At 38.1% G+C, this 19338-nt stretch overlaps 2 protein-coding genes across 2 annotated transcripts in view; one reads left to right on the forward strand and one right to left on the reverse strand.

The window, feature by feature from the left end:
- The window catches only part of LOC308180126 (uncharacterized protein), a 501337-nt gene that overhangs the window by 185052 nt on the left and 296947 nt on the right, over nucleotides 1-19338 (reverse strand). The gene's annotated exons all lie outside the window — the stretch shown is intronic.
- LOC308187741 (uncharacterized protein) lies at nucleotides 4361-6043 on the forward strand (the record flags this gene model as incomplete). Its single annotated transcript, XM_080575982.1, has 2 exons — nucleotides 4361-4394; nucleotides 5409-6043. The coding sequence occupies 2 exons, from the start codon at nucleotides 4361-4363 to the stop codon at nucleotides 6041-6043; spliced, it is 669 nt and encodes a 222-aa protein (XP_080432108.1).

A 19338-nucleotide genomic window follows, 5' to 3' on the forward strand; every position in this document is an offset into this window, starting at 1 on the left:
TTCAGGATCTGACATAAAACTCTGTATGTTTTCCTCTATCTACTGCAGCTGAGAAGGCATGCCAGCTCTATAGATTTTGTAACAAATCTCAAATGTTATGTTTTAAAAGAGGAAAACTGCCATGAATGAAGCAATAAACTGTTAGAAAGTGAATCAGTATTCAGGACTACTCTGTTAAAGGCTCAAATAAGTGATATCCATAAAAAAAAAAAAAAAAAAAGTGGGTGAAAGATGAGTAACATTTTTTATTATTTTCAAACAAAACCAAAGCATAATAGCGGATTGGAGATTCAAGTATGAATTTACAAACTGTGGAATTTACAGTCACTAAATATTTCACATTTTTATGGTTTACAGCTGTGTTTAAATAAATCTATCTAATTATATTGAAGGCTGCATTATAATCACAGGCTAATCCCATTTGCCTGCCCAGAATGTGATAACAACAAGCTCCATTGGGTTATTAAGATTTACAAATGTAGCGGATTTTGCATTTATACTAAAATCTTTTCATTTTTTTCCCCTAAATGTGATTGGCTTTCTGCTTCAAAAGAATCATGTTTATGACCTTAAACTGAAAGTAAGAAAGACAGATAAGTCAATTCTTGACACTTTCCCACAAAGACCAGACCATCTGGACACTTTGTATTTGTAACAGGTGCTTCTGGGACTTGGAGCCTAATTCTGGCCCAGACTCTGTTCTGTATGGGTGACTCCATAACTGTGTGCAACTGTGCATTGCGTTAATTGAAGGGACTCCAAAAGGCCAAGTACAGCAATTAGTCAGTTGGTCATGCAGAAAAGAGACTAGTGGCTTAGTGCCACTGAATGCTGAATGCACAGATGTACAGCACCATCAACTTCTGCTCTCTGCGGTACTCTGCTAATCTCCAGCAGGTAGAGCAAAGATCTGTCTTAGTCTAGGTTTTATGTCTCCTGGAAGCAACAACATAAATTTTATATCCACTTGGGAAAGAAAATCATGCATTTGAATGACCTAAAAAAGAAGCCACATCAGCATAAAATTGTCGGAACAATAAAAGTGCCAGATGGGCCAAATATGCTAGTTAAGCTTTTAGGTTCCAGTCTGAGTTTTCTGGTTTATCTAACAGCAACTGGCATATGCAATAGAAGCTATGAAATGTATATGATTTTGATTTCAGATGCTTTTTTGAATGGTGCTGTTTTTAATGCTGTATGTAAACTGAAAGCAAGCTTTTCATAGGCCTACTTATTCTGAGGTAGTGGTCAGAGATTGATCAGAATTGTTAGCTGATGTTACCTGGTAAGAATATGTCTGCTGTGCTTCTCATTTCCAATGAGTACAGCTAAATTTTTGGAGGGGAAGAGGATGGTATTTAAAAAGAATGTAATTGAAACTTTTTGTTTGTTTGTTTGTTTTCATTTTTGCCTAGTTTACAGCAGGTACTAGATCTTTTTTATGCACATTTGGTGGATGACATGCTTTTGTGCTATACATCAATTCACAGACGGTTTCCTGGTTTCCTTAAAAAAGCCTGGATAGATGCATTTCATTGAAATGAAAAATTTCTAGACTAAACCTTCATTTTGAAAAAAAAATATGTTTTTCTTGCTTGCTGCAGAAAAAAAAATATTGTTTTGAATATTTTTTAAATTGAAATAAAAGTTTGCTTAGCCCATCGATTTCACGATTAAATTAGGTGATACCTATATTGTCTCTGTAAAACTAGCATTTGTGCAGTACTCACATTCCCTTCACTCATAATGGTCACTGAAGGAATTAAAATAGTATGAGTTAGTGTATGGAAGCCTTCCATTCTACATTTTCTGGAAAAAAAAAATCTAACTCTTTTTATACTTAATATTTTAGTCGTTTTGTTGCATGGATGGGAAAATAATGTTGAAGATTTCTAGTGGAGTAACTCATTGTTTGTATGATTATATCTGTATTGTTTTACTGAAGTCAGAAAATTCCATTTTCTAAATTCAGATTATAATTTCTTTTTCTATATAGGGTCCTGAGAAATCGGGAGTGTAAATCGGGAAAATCAGAAACCAGGAGAGACCCAGGAGATCCTGACGAGGAAATATTACCTTAATCTGTGTCACTTACAGAAACAGACAGGTTTTTCCTACTACTTTCCTACTACATTATGAATGGATGTGTATTATCTCTCAAAATAGCCAGTGTTACTTTAAAATGTATATTGTAAAATGAAGACATACACCTACTTTATAATTCGGTACTGACTTAATTATTTTTGCTTATTCAGCATGACATTTTTGAGCAAGCAGAGAAGAAAATTAACTGAAATATAAAGTTCAGACTTATATTGGTGATAAGCGTAGAAGAAATAAAATTTGAATTGTTTCTGAAGAACTAAAGTGAGGAAAAGGACTGGGAAGGATACAAGAACCCAAGATACTGATCGTGTTTGATATTATAGGTTTCAGTATTACTCATCTGCTTTGCATATTTAATTTGTGTGAGCAGGCAGGAGAATCAAATATCCTGGATAAAATGATTCAGAAGGCTGATCATCCTGCAGTATTTCAGTGGGAGTTGTCTACATTCATCCCCTGGGATTACTGGACATTTTATGTGGCATATTTCAGTTCCCTACCTAATTAACATAACAAACAGAGCTGAGAGACAGCACAAAGAGATGATGTGATGGGTGTAGTGATTTAAACAAAACTACCAAATCTCATTTTAAGCTCACAGGACTTGAAAGTGCCTTGTCCACCTTGTTTACTTTTTTTTTTTTTTTTTTTTAAATATCCTGAGCACATAGTATATGATTGAGAAAACATATCAGCTGCCTCGATCAGATAACAAATATTGGAAACGTTCACACTTTAGTTGCAATACAGTATTCCTCTGCCCCCCCCCCCCCCCCCCCTCCAAATTCATAAAGGGTGGATAAGTTACTGTTATAACTTAAGATGAGCATGAATGGAGCGATGGGCTGAGGTCAACTGTATGAAGTTCAACAAGGCCAAGTGCCGGGTCCTGCACCTGGGGCGCAACAACCCCAAGCAGAGCTACAGGCTGGGAGATGAGTGGCTGGAAAGCTGCCTGGCCGAGAAGGACCTGGGAGTATTGGTTGATAGTCGGCTGAATATGAGCCAGCAGTGTGCCCAGGTGGCCAAGAAGGCCAACAGCATCCTGGCCTGTATAAGAAGCAGTGTGGCCAGCAGGGCTAGGGAAGTGATTGTGCCCCTGTACTCGGCTCTGGTGAGGCCGCACCTCGAGTACTGTGTTCAGCTTTGGGCCCCTCGCTACAGGAAGGACATGGACGTGCTCGAGCGAGTCCAGAGAAGGGCGACCAAGCTGGTGAGGGGTCTGGAGAACAAGTCTTACGAGGAGCGGCTGAGGGAGCTGGGCTTGTTCAGCCTGGAGAAGAGGAGGCTCAGGGGCGACCTTATCGCTCTCTACAGTTACCTTAAAGGAGGCTGTAGAGAGGTGGGGGTTGGTCTGTTCTCCCACGTGCCTGGTGACAGGACGAGGGGGAATGGGCGAAAGTTGCACCAGGGGAGGTTTAGGTTGTATGTTAGGAAGTACTTCTTTACCGAAAGGGTTGTTAGGCATTGGAATGGACTGCCCAGGGAGGTGGTGGAGTCACCATCCCTGGAGGTATTTAAAAGACGTTTAGATGTAGAGCTTAGCGATATGGTTTAGTGGAGTACTTAGTGTTAGGTCGGAGGTTGGACTCGATGATCTTGAGGTCTCTTCCAACCTAGAAATCTGTGATACTGTGTGATACTGTAATCTTCAGTAACTCACCCTCTTTCTCAAACAGAGCAAAATGGTTGCATGGAATTTAATTCTCACTTCCCATGTACATTTGCTAAATTTACTTGCATGCTTGTAATTTCAGATACAAATAAACAAATTATAGAATACCCCAAGTTAGAAGGGACCCATAAGTCCAATCATCAAGTCCAACTCATAGCTCCAGATAATCCTAGCCTTGTTTTTATAATATAAAGACTATATATTTTATCTGATGAGTTTCTGTGATTTAGGAATAAATCCAAATGCAGTAATCCCAAGTTTGTGCTGAGGTAGCTAGGAGTAAAAGCTCACCTTCAGAGGTAACACGAGGAATTATTCCAGTGATAGCTATTGACACCAGACAGGAGCCAGTCAGCCAGATGGACAATAATGTTTTATATGAACATAATAAATGAAGAAACATGGGCAAATATTGATAAACACAAAGACTGTCTTACTGGAGAATCCTAACCATAGAAATACTTACTCCTACCTTCAGATGATCACAACTTTTGTGATCCCTAGTGGCATTCATTGTTGTGTCACTGATGCTATGAGTTCTGAAATGACATAGCTGATAGGTCTGCCATGAGATGCCAGATGGTGGACAGATTCAAGAATAACATAACAGTAAGTACTGTATGATTTCCTTCATTTATCATAATTTTCTTGCTGGATACTCTGCAGATATATACATCCTCTGAACCTCTGGGGTTTTCTTCATTATATATGTATATACATATATGCATGTAGTGTGTGTATATATATAGTAAGTCATATATAAATTATACTATTGAGTGGCATATTAGCTAATTATTTAATGTTTCCTAGCAAACCGGCATATATCCAACACATCCCAGATATTAATGTTGTCCTTTGGGTAGGAATTAAACTCCTAAGAATCCGTCTTAACCTGTACTTTTAGTCAAAAGTAAACAATGTATCATTCTCCCAGTAGAGAGATTAAGGCACAAACAAAAACAAACAAAAATCTTTAATTGCGCCTTTTCTAAGTTATATAATAGTCTGAACTTCACTAGCTCTACCTCTGAAAGGGTTAGAGATTTTTCTTTTTCTGACAAATATATATTTTATTGGTCTTAATTTCTCTGAAAGATAAAGGTAAGCCCAAATTCAAGGCCATCTCTGGTCTGGACCAAGCTAGTTATAATAGAAAAAGCATTAACAATAAATTCAAGAGTAACTAAAGTGACTGTTCTAGAGAAAAAAAAAAAAAAAAGATAATTAAAGATATGTACTACAGTCTGGATTCCTCCATGAATGCATGTCACCTTGCTGTAGGTCCATGAGACAGCTAAGTTTTAAGACTCTAACAGGAAATATCCTTTCTTTTCTCTTCATTATACTCAGCCTCATTAAATTAAATTTATTATGTATATATATTTAATAACATGGAAAAATACACAATATTTGTCAAATAGCAGGATTGTTTTTACTATTATTTCTATTTTACAATTTGTGCTTTATTTATTTATCTATATGCTTTTCTGACAAAGGGCTGATGGACACTTAACTTCTGTTCTCAGTCCCATGACTATTGAATATAAAAGGTGCAATCACGCACTTGGACCACAGCACAGTCCTTGAATGGTGCAGCAAAGTGACAAAATGTTTGACTCAAAATAAGAAGAGTCTTTAAGCAAGAACAGCAGTTTATCTCTACTGCCGCCATCTACCATCTCCTCTCAAATGACACAATTCAACCAAACACTCCGGAAGGAGAATCAGAACCTTCTAGAAGAGAATCAAACCCTTCAGCAAGAAAACAGAGCTTTTCACTTGGAGAACAAAGTCTATTATCAGCAGAATCAAATTATACAAAGGCAGAATAAAGCCCTTTGGGAACAGAATAAAATTCTTCAGAAGAAGCACACAGATTCTTCAGAAGAAACAAAGCACCTTGAGAAACAGCAAAAGGCCCTCCTACAACAAAATACAGCCCTCAGAGAAGAGATTAAGGCTCTCAAGGGACAAGAAATAGCATTTGCAATGCAGGAAAAAGCTCTTCAGAAAGAGATTTTAGCTTTATGGAAGGAAAACAAGGCCTTCAATAAGCATATTAAGGCTCTTCAAAAGGACAACAAAGCTATTCAGGAAGAGGAGAATGCTCTCTGTGAGGAAAAAAATGCCCTAAGTGATCAGAAATTTGCTCTCCAAGAGGAAAACAGGGCACTTCAAGATGAGAAGAAGGCCCTACAGAGTCAGGGAAAAGCTCTCAAAGAGGAACACAAAGTCCTCCACGAATGGCATAAGATCCTTTAAGGGGAGGAATAAAGAAATATAAGAAAAGTATCAGATACATGGGGAGATTTAGCAGGAGAAATAAGTAGTTTACAAAGAAAGATAGTAATATCTACTGTTAGCCAGATATTATGTCCTAGTCTCCATAATAAAACATCAGCAGCAACTAATGGATAAAAACAGGCATGAAATAGTCTGTTAGGCTTAATGCCAAAGCCTTGGAAGTTTGAAAGTGATGATACATGGGTGTTGACAACTTTGCTCTCTAAAGGTTAATAAATTACTTCTGGCAATACATAATGCATATCTACAGATATCTGCTCTATTGGGATACTGAACACCATAGAAAACAAGTTTCTGATTACAGTGTAGCCTTGGACACTTGCACATGCATTTGGATCACATTCCAGTACCTGGAAAAAACAAAAAACAAAAATAAAACCAAAAAACACCAATAACTACCAAACTAAAACCCATAATATAATAATAATATAATAATATCATATTATAAAAACACCACACTTGTGGTGTGCAAAGGTATTGTGTCAGAAGCTTGGGACTAAAAATACACACTAGAATAAAAATAGCACATTAAGACTACCTAGTATTCATAGAAAACCAGGGTCAAGACCTCATTCTGTGGATGTTGCCAGTCTACTCTAGCTGGGTCTAGGAGTAAGCAGTCTGATACAAGCAAACAGGAGGCATATATCCAACACATCCCTGATATTATAGTGTTGTCCTATATATAGAAGTTAAACTCCTAAGAATCCTTTTTAACCTGGAGGGGGAGTGGGGGGTGGGGGTGGGGGTGGGGAAGGGCTGGTCTCTTTGAGAAGATGACAGAATTTGTCCCAGAAACTTCAAAAAAGAACTTGCTGCCGGCCTGCTGGCCAAGCAGAGCCCATGAATGACCTTGGTTGCAGCTCTGTGAAAGCATATTAAAAAAAAAAAAAAAAAACCTGCACAACAGCAGCTGGTAAAGGGGAGTGAGAAGGAAATGTAGAGATAAACAATTCTGAAGACACCAAAGTCAGTGAAGAAAGAGGGGGAGGAGGTGCTCCAGGTACCAGAGCAGAAGTTCACCTGTAGCCTGTGTAGGACCATGGGGGAGCAGGTGGATGTGGTCTGAAGGACGCTGCAGCCCATGGAGAGCTCCCATAGGAGCAGACTCTGGGCTGGAGCTTCAGCCCATGGAGAGGAGCCTGCAGTGGCACAGGAAGCCTGGCAGGAGCTGCCACCTGTGATGGACCCATGCTAGAGTAATCCATTCCTGCAGGACTGCACTCATGGGTACAAACCCATACTGTAGCAGTTCTTGAAAAACTGCCGTCCGTGGGAAGTCCATGTACTATCAGTTTGGGAAGGAGGGCTTTCTGTAGGAGCAACCGTATGCTGCAGCAGGGGCAGGGAGTGACCACGAAGGAGCAACAGATGATGAAGTGTTATGGACTGGCCACAACCCCCATTTCTCATTCCCCTGAACTGCTTGGGGGAAGGAGGTAGACAAAGGTGAATGGGGGGAAGGTGGATTTAGATTGCTTTTAGTTCTCACTGCTCTAGTCTGTTGTCAGTAAGCAATAAGTTACATTCATCTCCCTTATTCTGAGTCTGTTTTGCCCGTGATGGTAACTGGTAAGTGATGTCCCTGTCCTTATCTCAACCCATGAGCTTTTTTGTTCATCATATTTTCTGCCCTTTCTCTTTTGGGGAGGGACGGTGAGAAAGTGGCATGGTGGTGGGGCTTTGTGGCCCATCAGTGTGAAACCATGAATGTAGGCAAGTGTACATTGTAAGGGAAAAATACTGGGACAGATCTGACAGCCTTACAGAGGTGAGGGTGCTGCAGCTCCATGCCCAGGTCCATCCAGTAGAGAGGCTAAGCACATGCACTGAGCACACAAATACACTCAGACACAGTCTGTTCAATAGCTGCCCCTGGATCCTAATACCCGTACTTTCTGGCATCTGGTCATATGAGTCTCTCAGGCCACAGGACCCACTCCAGTTGCCGGTACACACTCCCTCACTCACACATGCGCACACACACACACACTCCCCCACCCTGGAAAGAGTTAGAAATGAATTTGTTAAGAAGACAGGACATGCTGTGCTAGCCAGGTGCAGGGCATGGTCAGACATGGGACATTCTTATCCCTGCCTCCATTAATTTTTCCACCTCTGTTCCCCCCGAAATCAGCTAATGGTATTCATTTTCCTTCCTTTGGTTCCTCCTCAAAACATGAAATCCTGCTCAACATAAATCCTGCCCAATCATGAAATGTTCTGCAGACACAATGTGTCCCATAGCCCCAGGCAACAACAGTCTTCAGTCCAAAAGGTGGTCCAGCATTGCCTCATCTTTGTAGGTTTCAAACCTGGACACTGGGACAGCCATGGGGCAGGGCCAGCCAGAAGGCGTCCCTTTTTTTGAGTTCTTAATCTGGATTCCAGGCTGCCATGTATTCCTCGGGACTTGTAGAGATGGGCCTTTGAGGGGCACATGGCTTTTGTGATGAGCCAGCGAGTAGTTGGAGCAGGGTTTTGTTTGGACTTCTCCTTCCACCGTTGTCTTTCTTTGTTCCTTTGTGGATGTGCATACAAGCTTTTAGCACATAATCTAACATATATTTGCTAGCACACCCACACAATCTATTCAGTAGACTCCGAATCTGTTCTAGAAGCCAGCCTTCTCCACTGAAAAATAAAAACTAAGAACAACTGTGAGTAATCACAGCTGGGAAAAATATGTATTTTAAAGCCACCAGTTATATTGGACAGGTGTTATTCTGTTGGAAACTCATCTTCATGTCATCATCCATACAACTGGCTTAGAATAAGGAAGAATACAACAAGAGTTTATGTGTACTTTAACATGACCAACAATGAAAAGACATGTTTATCTTCCTACCTAACTGCAAACTATATATAAATATAAAATGTGTATATATATAATATTATATATATGTTGTAATATATATGCACCATGTGCTAAGCTATATATAAATACATATATTATGTAGCATATATACACACTTCGCTCTCGTGAGACTCCGCCTGGAGTACTGCATTCAGCTCTGGGGCCCCTATCATAATAAAGACATGGATGTTTTACAAGGGGTCCTGAGGAGGGCCACAAAGGTGATCAGGAGGCTGGAACACCTTCTTCATCACCTTCTGAAGGTGATCAGAAGGCTGGAACACCTGTCCTACAAAGACAGGCTGGGAAAGTTGGGGATATTTAGCCTACAGTATAGAAGTATCTGAAGATCTTATGGTGACCTTCCAGTGCTTAAAGGGGGCCTACAGAAAAGATGGGGAGGGACCCTTTATCAAGGAGAATAGTGGTAGGACAAGGGGTAATGGTTTCAAGCTAAAAATGGGTAGATTTAGATTAGATATAAAGAAGAAATTCTTCACTATAAGGTTAGTGAGACACTGGAACAGGTTGCCCAGAGAAGCTGTAGATACTCCATCTTTGGAAGTGTTCAAGATCAGGTTTGATAAGACCTTGAGCAACCTGATCTAATGGAAGGTATTCCTGCCTTTGGCAGGGAGCTTGGAACTAGCTGATCTTTAAAGGTCTCTTTCAACCCTAATAATTCAAGCCTAAGTCAGCATTTCACTGAACACTTTTTCAGTGTACATTCAGTCATGGGAACAAGAAAATACAGGGTTGGTTGTATACAGCCGATCAAATGATTATTCTGTATACAGACAGTATATAAGTATTTAACCAAGTTTTACTTGGCACATTTGTGAATAAAAGTTTTCTACAAAAATATTTCAAAGAAGTTTCAGAATGTGATGAGACAAGGGAAACTGCTGGAAGGCAATTCAATGTAATTTCTAAAAACTTCAACGAAAGATGAAACTGATTGAATTTGTAAAGGTGATTCCATGTTTTGAACATTCCTGTTCCATGCAGGATTCATATTATAAGATCAAAGTCATATCCTTAATACCAGTACAGTTAGGTTTAAATCAAATCTGTACTATTTATTGTATTGCTTTTGTGTCTATACCCCAGTTTTCCAGGGCTTTTTATTGCTCACATCTAGAAGAGAACACAAAGGATCAACGTTTAGGTTTTAAAAAAACAAAAGAAACTGAACAAACCAAAAGATTATGAAACCCATATGCAAGGAGATACATATATAATTAATTTGCTTGCAACTACTCTCATAATTCATATATTTATTTTTCTCATATCAAATTGTTAAAGTAAGGAAAGTTTAGCTCCAAAAATGGCCCTTTTAGTTCATCAATACTTCAATTAAAATTTTTGAAAAAAAAAATAGTTATGAATTGCCCAATAAAGTAGGCTGGTTTATATTAAAAACAGTAACAATTTGTGAGCTGTCAGTACTGAACACTGGTAAAACTTTGCAAAACATTTTAGTACCACTGCTTTTCTATGGCTTGTACATTTTGAAAGTACTTTCTGACATTGAAATCATTGAACTGGACCTTCTCTGCTCAAGTTTCCTACCTCAAATAAAGAAACAAAACCACATTTTAAAAATGCACTCCTCCCCTTTCCTTTAGATAAGAAGCTCTTCCTCCATTACTCTTTTTTGAAAAAAAAAAAAAAAACTTAGTTCCTATAATACTGTTTATTATAAAGGACTTGCCTTTTACAGATCTTTTTACTTTACTGATTTTTTCCATATCTGTGACCACAAACTTAGAAAAGTCAATGAGCTGTATGTGTAAGTCATTTAATATATAACCTGTAACCTTTATTTTCCTGAGTCATTTATATATTTTTTTCTACAGTTTCTTTTTGCTGTTGTTGAAGAAATGACAACTCTTACAAAGTGTTGTGTTCTAGAGCACCTCTTTATTATGCCCTCATGTGTAAAGGGTTGTGGGCATCTAGTAAATTATATACACCCACATAAACAACACACCTTCCATGCAATAATAATAATTAAAAAATCTGAGGTAATTCTTGAAAAAAAATTAAAGTGGTTATTAACAACATGGATACATTCTTAAATCTGCAGTTTGTACTGCAGATTATTATTTGAAGTTAAGATTGTTTGTTACAGGTTTAGAACAGGTACCTATGTTTCTTTTCAGAGTTTTGATACCACAGTAATTTCTGGCAGGTTGGAGATATAGGTGGTCTTTAGGAGGAAGTACAATGTTACAATTGCAAAGGTAAAGAACATGAAAAACTCTGCTTCTGCCACTGTTCCTGTGTAAGAACTGGCAGCAGGCAGTTCTCTCTATCTCTTTGGTACTCAAGCATATTCATAGGGATACTGACAAAGATACTGCCAGCACCCCAGTGTATCTAACAGGAGAGAAAAATGAATCATACAACTGGAATTTACTTATTATGCAGCTTTGTATTTATTTTACCATACTGGAAAAGTCATCTAAAAATGTGCCTGTCTACTCACTTAGTCCACTCCTTAGTGGACTCAGTATATATGTGGCCCTTGTAGTGAAGGATCAGATGGCATCTCACATACCATCTGAGGGCCCCAACCTCTTGCACACTGCTGTGTGCACAGAAGCTGAAGAAACTGGTGTTTACAGCTGTATTGGGTTTACCTGGTACAGTTTTGGAAGCAGCAGGTAGCAGTAGGTAGCTGCAGGGGTGGCCTCTGTGAGGAGATTCCAGGGCTGCCCCATGCTGAACGCAGCCGGTTCCAGCTGGCTCCAACGGCCCAACCATAGGGCATGGCTGGGCAAAGCAGCCAAGATGGTGGTGTCTTGCGGAAGGTGCATTCAGGAAAGACTAAAAAATATTGTGCACAAATTGTAAAATAGAGGAATGAAAAAAAAAAAGTGAGAGAAACAACTGCAGACATTAAGGTCAGTGAACCACCAGATAACCACACTCAGCCTGTGGACAACCCCACACCGCAGCAGGTGGATATGCCCTGAAGGAACCTACAATATGTGGTTGGCTCAAGCAGGAGCAGGCTCCTGGCAGGAACTGCAGACTGTGTGGGACCCATGCTGGATCAGTTCTTGAGGGACAGCACCCCATGGAAGGGGTTCCCACATCAGAACAGGGGAAATATGTGAGGTGTAAAGAGCAGCTGAGATAATGTGACCATAACCCTATTCCCCATGTCATTGTACTGCTTGGGGTGGAGGGAGGGGGGTGAGTCAGGAATGAAGGAGTGATGTTGAGCCTGGGAAGAATTGGAGGTGGAAGGGAAATGTTTTTAGATGTGTCCTTTCTCACTGTCCTGCTCAATTTTTAACAGGCAATAAATTAAATTGAATTTTCCCAAGTTGAACTTGTTTTTCTTGTGACAGCAATTGGTAAGTGATCTCCCTGTCATCTTATCCCATGAACTTTTCCATTTTATTTTTCCCCCTGTGCTGTTGAGGAGGGGGAGTGAGAGATTGGTTGGGTGGGGTCTGTCAGCCTGCCAATGTTTCTGTGTCCTTCTACTGAGGTCTGTAAAAACATCTGTAAACTTGTCTCAGAGGTCTTCCAACAGATGGAATCATAGTCTTCCAGATTTAGCTACTTTCAGTTTTAATGGGTTGAGCACTTGATGCAAGTGTAGATCTTGTGAGTAGTCCTTCCCTTGGCTGCTCCATGTTCTGGAGAACCCAGGAAGAGTATAGTATCAGATGACTGTGTCCCATACTCACATTATTTAAAGAGAAAGGTTTTAAAGCATGGTTTCAGACACATTTATCACTATTTTGCCCACGACAAACTTGCTCACTTTAAACTGGTTAGATAGTGATAGGGTTGGGTATTGGGAGGCTCCATAGGGCAGACAGTCTTCTGCATGTTTGCAAGGGCTTCCAAGTTTTTGTCAAGGACGACAAAGTTGTGCTCACAGCAGAAGGACTTGATTACACCCAACAGTTTGCTGGTCTTGCAATGACAGTAGAAAGAACTCCCACAAAGTCATTTCAAGTGTCTTTGTCAAAAAAAGAAAAAAAAAAAAAAAGTCATTTGGGTGTCAGTTCAGGTGGCCTCTCCTCTCTCTCCGTAGAAGTCCTATAGGCTCAGGATTATTCCAGCTTTCACTCTTCTCCCTGGCACCCTATATGGGTGTTATCTGAACCCAGAACTAGGAAGCAGTCAGGCAGCGGGCACCAACTTGTTATTCATAAACAGCATCAGTAACAACAGAAAAAAGATCTGCATGTGTAGCATTACACAAGTGGCAGGATGTCTAATATGATATAATATCATCTTTGAGAAACAGATGAAAGGAAATCTTGGAAATTCCAAGAGAGGAGTCAGCAGGGTTCTACAAATGTTCATAAAGATATATGCCCACATCTGCTGGTTATGTATAATCTGAGGTAAAACTATCCAAGTTGTGTACACTGGAAGTATGAGGAAACTCAAGATCAAGTATTTCCTTATACCAATCAAATAATAGCAGTCCAAATTCATTGCTAAAGCGCATGTAACCAAAATCTCTGTGCATGGTATCTAACACTGAAAAGTAAGCTTTGTTATATTAAATAACAACCTAGAGGACTGTGTAATGCATACTTGAATATACATTTAATTAATTTTACTGTTTAAGGATAAACTGTTTTCATAACTGTTTAATCAGTCTGACATAGTTTGCTCAGGATAAAATAGCTATGATACCTTTGATCAGTTTTTCACTGGAGACATAGTTCTGTCTGTAATTTTGACTGTCATGTTCTAGGTGTTCTGCATTTGGGGTGGTGGGGGGACGACGAACAGATGGATGACACTATGGTGTGCGAGAGAGATGGCACAGGGTTCTTTCTGGATCTCCATGAGAAAGGCCTGACAACGAATAACTGAATAAAATATCTACTTTATTAAAAGTGGCTAAAAAGAAGAATGTAGATAGTAAACTTCATGTCTCTTCACATGCTGGGAACCCTACATTCATGCAGCATCAGACAGACCCCAAATGGATTTAACCACGGCTTTCTGAGCAGATCTAATCCAGGGAGATAAGTTCTTTCTTTTTGTTCTTTTGAGCTATTACAAGATTTTCTTACAGGAAAACTACTCTATTTATCATGGTTATTGTCAAATATAAAGGGTATTCAAAAGATAAATTCTTGTTGCAGTCTTAGATTGTGTAATCACCAGTACTGTGGGGGAGTTGCCTGCAGTCTCCTCTGCTACAGTGAGTTGGCTGAGTTCATCCGGTGACCAAGGGGTGTGTCCTACACAACACAGGCCTGAAGACCATGTGCAGCACAACTACAGACCTGGAACTACACAGGTTAACTGTTACATGGATCACTAACTCCTCAAAGTACAGTTGTCTTCTGGTCAGTATCACTACACAGGGTATCTTGTATAATTTAGGAAGGCCAGGGAGTTTAAGACTATCGTCATAGGCTGTTATGTAAGTTTGCCTTGGTGCTAGTTTAGATTGCTAGCATGAGTGCAGTCTACACTGTTTCCCTAGATCTTGGCTTATGTTCATTTGAGGATGGGTGTTTCAGACATGCTTTGTGTTTTATTTTGGTTTCAAGTTAAACGTTGTGGATTGTGATAATGGATAGTAAAATCTCACCTTGTATTTTACAGGGATCCAAAGTGAATAACCTGGGTTTGTAATTTCGACTATGTGTCGAAGTCTGTTTGTGAATAGGAGTCTTAGACAGATAAGCAAAAATTGAGTTATAAGAGGGAATAGTATAATGTACAGTGAAGAATTGTTTTCTTTATTCTTTTAGACGGAAGTCCTGCTATTATATTCTTTATGATTAACTAAATGGGGGTGGTGTGACTGGTCCTGGCTTTAGGGTACAGCAAATAATGCACCTTCCATTTTTACTTCTTTTTCTATATAGAAGTTCAAGAAGGATATTAATACCATTAACTCATCTAAGATAGCTAGAAAACATTTTGGAAAACTTCTCTGATTTTATTATTTTTTTTCTTCCTTTTTTTAAAAAAAATAATTTATTTATTTTTTGTTATTCTAAACTTTTCAGACAAATTCAGTTTTCAAAGACATTACTCTAACTCTCCTGGGATATCTAGTTTTTGAAAAAGGAGGTATCAAATCGATGACTAATAGCCGGGGCAGAATAGACTGCATCTGATTATCAAGATTGAATGATAGCATTATCTAGATGACATAAAATGCCTGGATCCAAAAATAGTTCTATTACTAGTACAAAGTGTTATACATTTTGTTGATATGTTATTATATTTTTTGGTAAGAATATTCATCATAGGGGGTGACACAATTTATAACTATATTTTTATTTTGGACTCCTGTATTTCGTTATTATATATAGCCTGCTAAACATAGTTTTGAACATGGAAAATAGTTTATTTAGTAAGAAATTCATTACCTCCTCTACTAAAGGAAGCACATAGCAATGCATCTACAGTCTTGCTGAAATCTTGAACCATTTGTTCTGAAATATGTAACTCAGAAAGAAGAGGAATAACAATTGCAACAGAACTGCTGTTTTTACACAATTCATTAGGTCTGTTTCTTTTTTCTTGTGAGAGTGGCTTGGCTCTGTGTTTAATAACTTAAGTGATATCACCCCTAAATTACAGTGCAGTGCAATAACTCATGCCAGCATCAGTACACTGCCTATCTGAAAGGTCACCTTATAGGCTTTGGGGTTGTGTCACTCATGAAGTCCAAACTGCTTTGTAAAGATGGGTCTTCTTTCTATGAGGGCCTTACAGATGGGAAACAAACAGCCTGCCTGGCCATGCATCATGGTATTCGATCTTAGTACTATACTGCTGAACACTTAGCTTCTGGCCCCAGTTCTGCAAGCAGAGTCAACACACAGAGCCATCCTCACATAACCACTATTTGCACAGATAGAAAATCTAATCTTGAGGGAGGCTTTGGGGAATAACTGAGGCTAACATCTGTTTCCTCTGTGATTATTTCTAAAAGTGGAGTACGGTGAGTAATTCTAGTACCTAAACAAGGTGCCATTTTAAATCCTATAGGCTAACATACATCACTGATAGCTGCGACCCACAGACAGCTCAATTCTCTTGCAGGTCATGTGTTGTGTCTGTCATGCCCATGGATATATTGAATACATTTTAGTAACTTAAATGGTGTTACGTGGCTACATGACAGAACCCAAATTGTTGCTTGATTTACCATACGAAATAATCTTGAGAAGCAGATGTGGAATTAATGTAGTGAGGTTTAAAAATCTATGGGAAGAAGAGCATTCAAGCAGTGACAGGTAATATTCTAAAGTTTCACAGGCTCCTTTTTGTTGAGAAAAGTCTGCTGAAGTTTGAATATGTTAACAAATGTTATCTCAACTCTGTAAGGCAGAAGAGCAGGAAGTCTCAGTGGCAGTCTCTTTTAAAATGACTTAACATATCAGACTTATTCTGACTGCTGCCAGCATGGTTTATTTATTTATTTATTTGTTTATTTACTTACTGAAAACACTCTGCAGACGGTCTCACTTTCCTCTTCCTGCTCTTATCAGAAACAAAAACAATGAATGCCCTTATCTCCTTTCAGTGTCCCCAGATGGCCAGAAGCTGTCTTTTATTAACTGTTTCCTTTACAGGTTTTCTCCCCTTTAGTTTTTGATTTTTTTCTTATGTATATATATATATATCTTATATATATACATATATATTTCTTATATATATTTTTTTTTCTTTTTTATATATATATATTATTGTTACATTGTTTGACCCACTGAACCTTTCAGTGATGGTCCTTGTCAGCTATCATTCATTTTAGCAGGTAAAATTTGTCTCATGTAATACAGTCTTCATTGTGTCAGTTGTCTCCTCCTTGAACCTATAAAATCATGATGTAAACACAAGATTTTTTCTTATTATCACACTGAACAAAGAAGCAATTTTTATATTGATACTGCAATAGAAAAGGCACATAATATCAAAATATTAGTAGGTCTCAGTACTCTGAACTATGCAGTTGTAAATGAAGCAGCATAGAATAATGGAAATCTGCTTTCCTCTTCAAACTGTTATTGTACTTACCTCCAACAGCCCAGTGTTTGATAGGTTCTTAAGAGTGAAGATGTATTAAACCACAGTGCACGTCTAATAACAATGTGTATTTTTTTTCTATTTAAATCTTTGGAAATTCTGCAATAGCACAAAAAATACAATCACAGAATCACAGCACGGTTTAGATTGGAAAGGACCTGTGGCGGTCATCTAGTGTCACTCTTCTGCTCCAGTAGAGACACGCAGGTTGCCCAGGATGATGACCACACAGCTTTTAAATATCTCCAGGAAGGGAGGCTCCACGACTTCTCTGGGTAACTTGTTCTATTGCTCAGTTACCCACACAATAAAGTGTTTCCTGATGTTCAAATGAAACCTCTAGTGTTTGAGTTTGTGTCCACTGCCTCTTGTCCTGTCACTGGGCACCACTGAAAATAGTCTGTACATTCTCTGTACATATCTGCATTGACCCTCCAGGAATTCCTATGCATTGGTAAGATCCTCCAGAGCTTAAATAAGGGCCAGTTTGTCATTGGGTGATGGTTTAAAAGGAATTGGATATGCAACAAATCCCCCCAGATCTGTTAGGCCATCAGGATCTGGCTTGATTTAATTTGCAGTCTGTACTGGGCATGGATTCTGGGATGATAGTGCCTTAACACTCAAACAGAGCCCATGTGGCTGTAGTGATCAAGATTGAAATGCATAAATGATAATTAAAAAGAGATTTTTTTTTTTAATTGAATTTGAAAGTACATAGATGTAGCAGAATACCTCATGTTATAAATATACTTTCAAGCTATGAAATTTGACTTCTGATGCTTTCAGAGAAAAATAATATTTTGCAAAATTTTTTCTTCCTTTTCACATTTGCTGTATACTACTAGCACAAGGGTGTAATGTGGTATAACTCTGTAAATGCATGTTGCTTAGGCCTGCACAACAAAATCATTCTGTTCAAGTGATATTTATTCAACTGCAATGTTTGTTTTTTGTTTTTTTTTTTTTTGTTAAGAAAAGATATGAACTAGATATATGATATAAGATAACACATATATCTTGTGAACAAGATATATGACTTTTAGTCAGGATTTTTGACTTTTTTTTTTTTTTTTCCATTGCTGTCCGTGTTTTAAATCCTCAAGATACTCTTCTGGAGGAGAAAGAAAAATGAAGGAGTAAATTGTATGAAAGCTAGAATCTTTTAAAAATATCTAACTTTGAGAAGTCTTCTGTTTACAAGTCTGAATAAACAGAAGCTTCTACACAAAACATTATGTTCTTATTTTGCTTTCATAACTTGTAACCAAGATATTTTTCTGCTTCTGTGCAAAAGTAGAGTAAAAATTGAGTGGATCACAATGGTAGACTTTAATGTAACTATCCAATCTCTCAAACTCTAGCTTACCACATGCTAAGGAGTCTGGACAGGTTTTCATCACTGGGATTTCATAGAGATATCGGTGCCTCTGGATATCAGAACAGTATTCATCAAGTGATTCTATGATAAGTAAGGTAAATATTACGAAATAGTAGACTTAAGAAAAGTTTGTATATGAAACGCAAAATGCAGAGATCAGATGATGATGTGATTTCTTTTTTAGCTAAATTTTTTTGTTGGAATTTGTACATGTGGCTTCTTGCATAATACAGTTGTAATTATGTACATGAGAATGTAATACAAAATCATTAAGTTAGAAGGGAATTATGTAATCTTACCCAATAGAAAAAAAAAAATCCAGACCATAAGTAGATTTGAAGTCCATATTTTTTTTTCTGGGACTTATATACACAAGAAACTCACAGAAATGTGGTAGATAAAGTCCTGGATGAATAGAAGACTAAGACTTAATATAGTGAAGGCTGGCAGGTAGGTGGAATACCAGGATACATCAAAACACCTTGTATGGCACTAAATACTTAACAAAGTAATACTAAATACTTAACAGGGATTTTCTGATGACACTAAATGGAATCACCTTTAGTGACAAAAGAAAATTTCCATTTAAGAACAACTCTGAAGAGCTAAATCTGTGCACACGTGATCAAGTAGAGAAATGTCAGGTTGGGATTCATCTGAACAAGAGTAAGTGCCTAGTGGTATGTGAAAAGACCATGCCATCCAGCATGGACTCAGTAAGCTTTTCCATCTTAATTTTTGGTAAACAATAATTCAAAGAAAATGTTACATTTATACCAAAGATGTTTTTTAAATTGTATATGTATATTTGAAACTTTTATTTTTAATAAAAAATGGATCAATAACATGATAATAGCAGCCTTTAAAGTGCATTTACTAAATCTCATAGAATGCTTTGACAATATTTAATCAATACCTCAAAGTTATAACATTTGAAGCAGTATTAATTGTGAGGTAGCATGGAGGGGGGAGGTG

The sequence above is a fragment of the Anser brachyrhynchus genome, assembly GCF_964034855.1.
Source record: "Anser brachyrhynchus genome assembly, chromosome: 1".
NCBI classification, from domain to species: Eukaryota; Metazoa; Chordata; class Aves; order Anseriformes; family Anatidae; genus Anser; species Anser brachyrhynchus.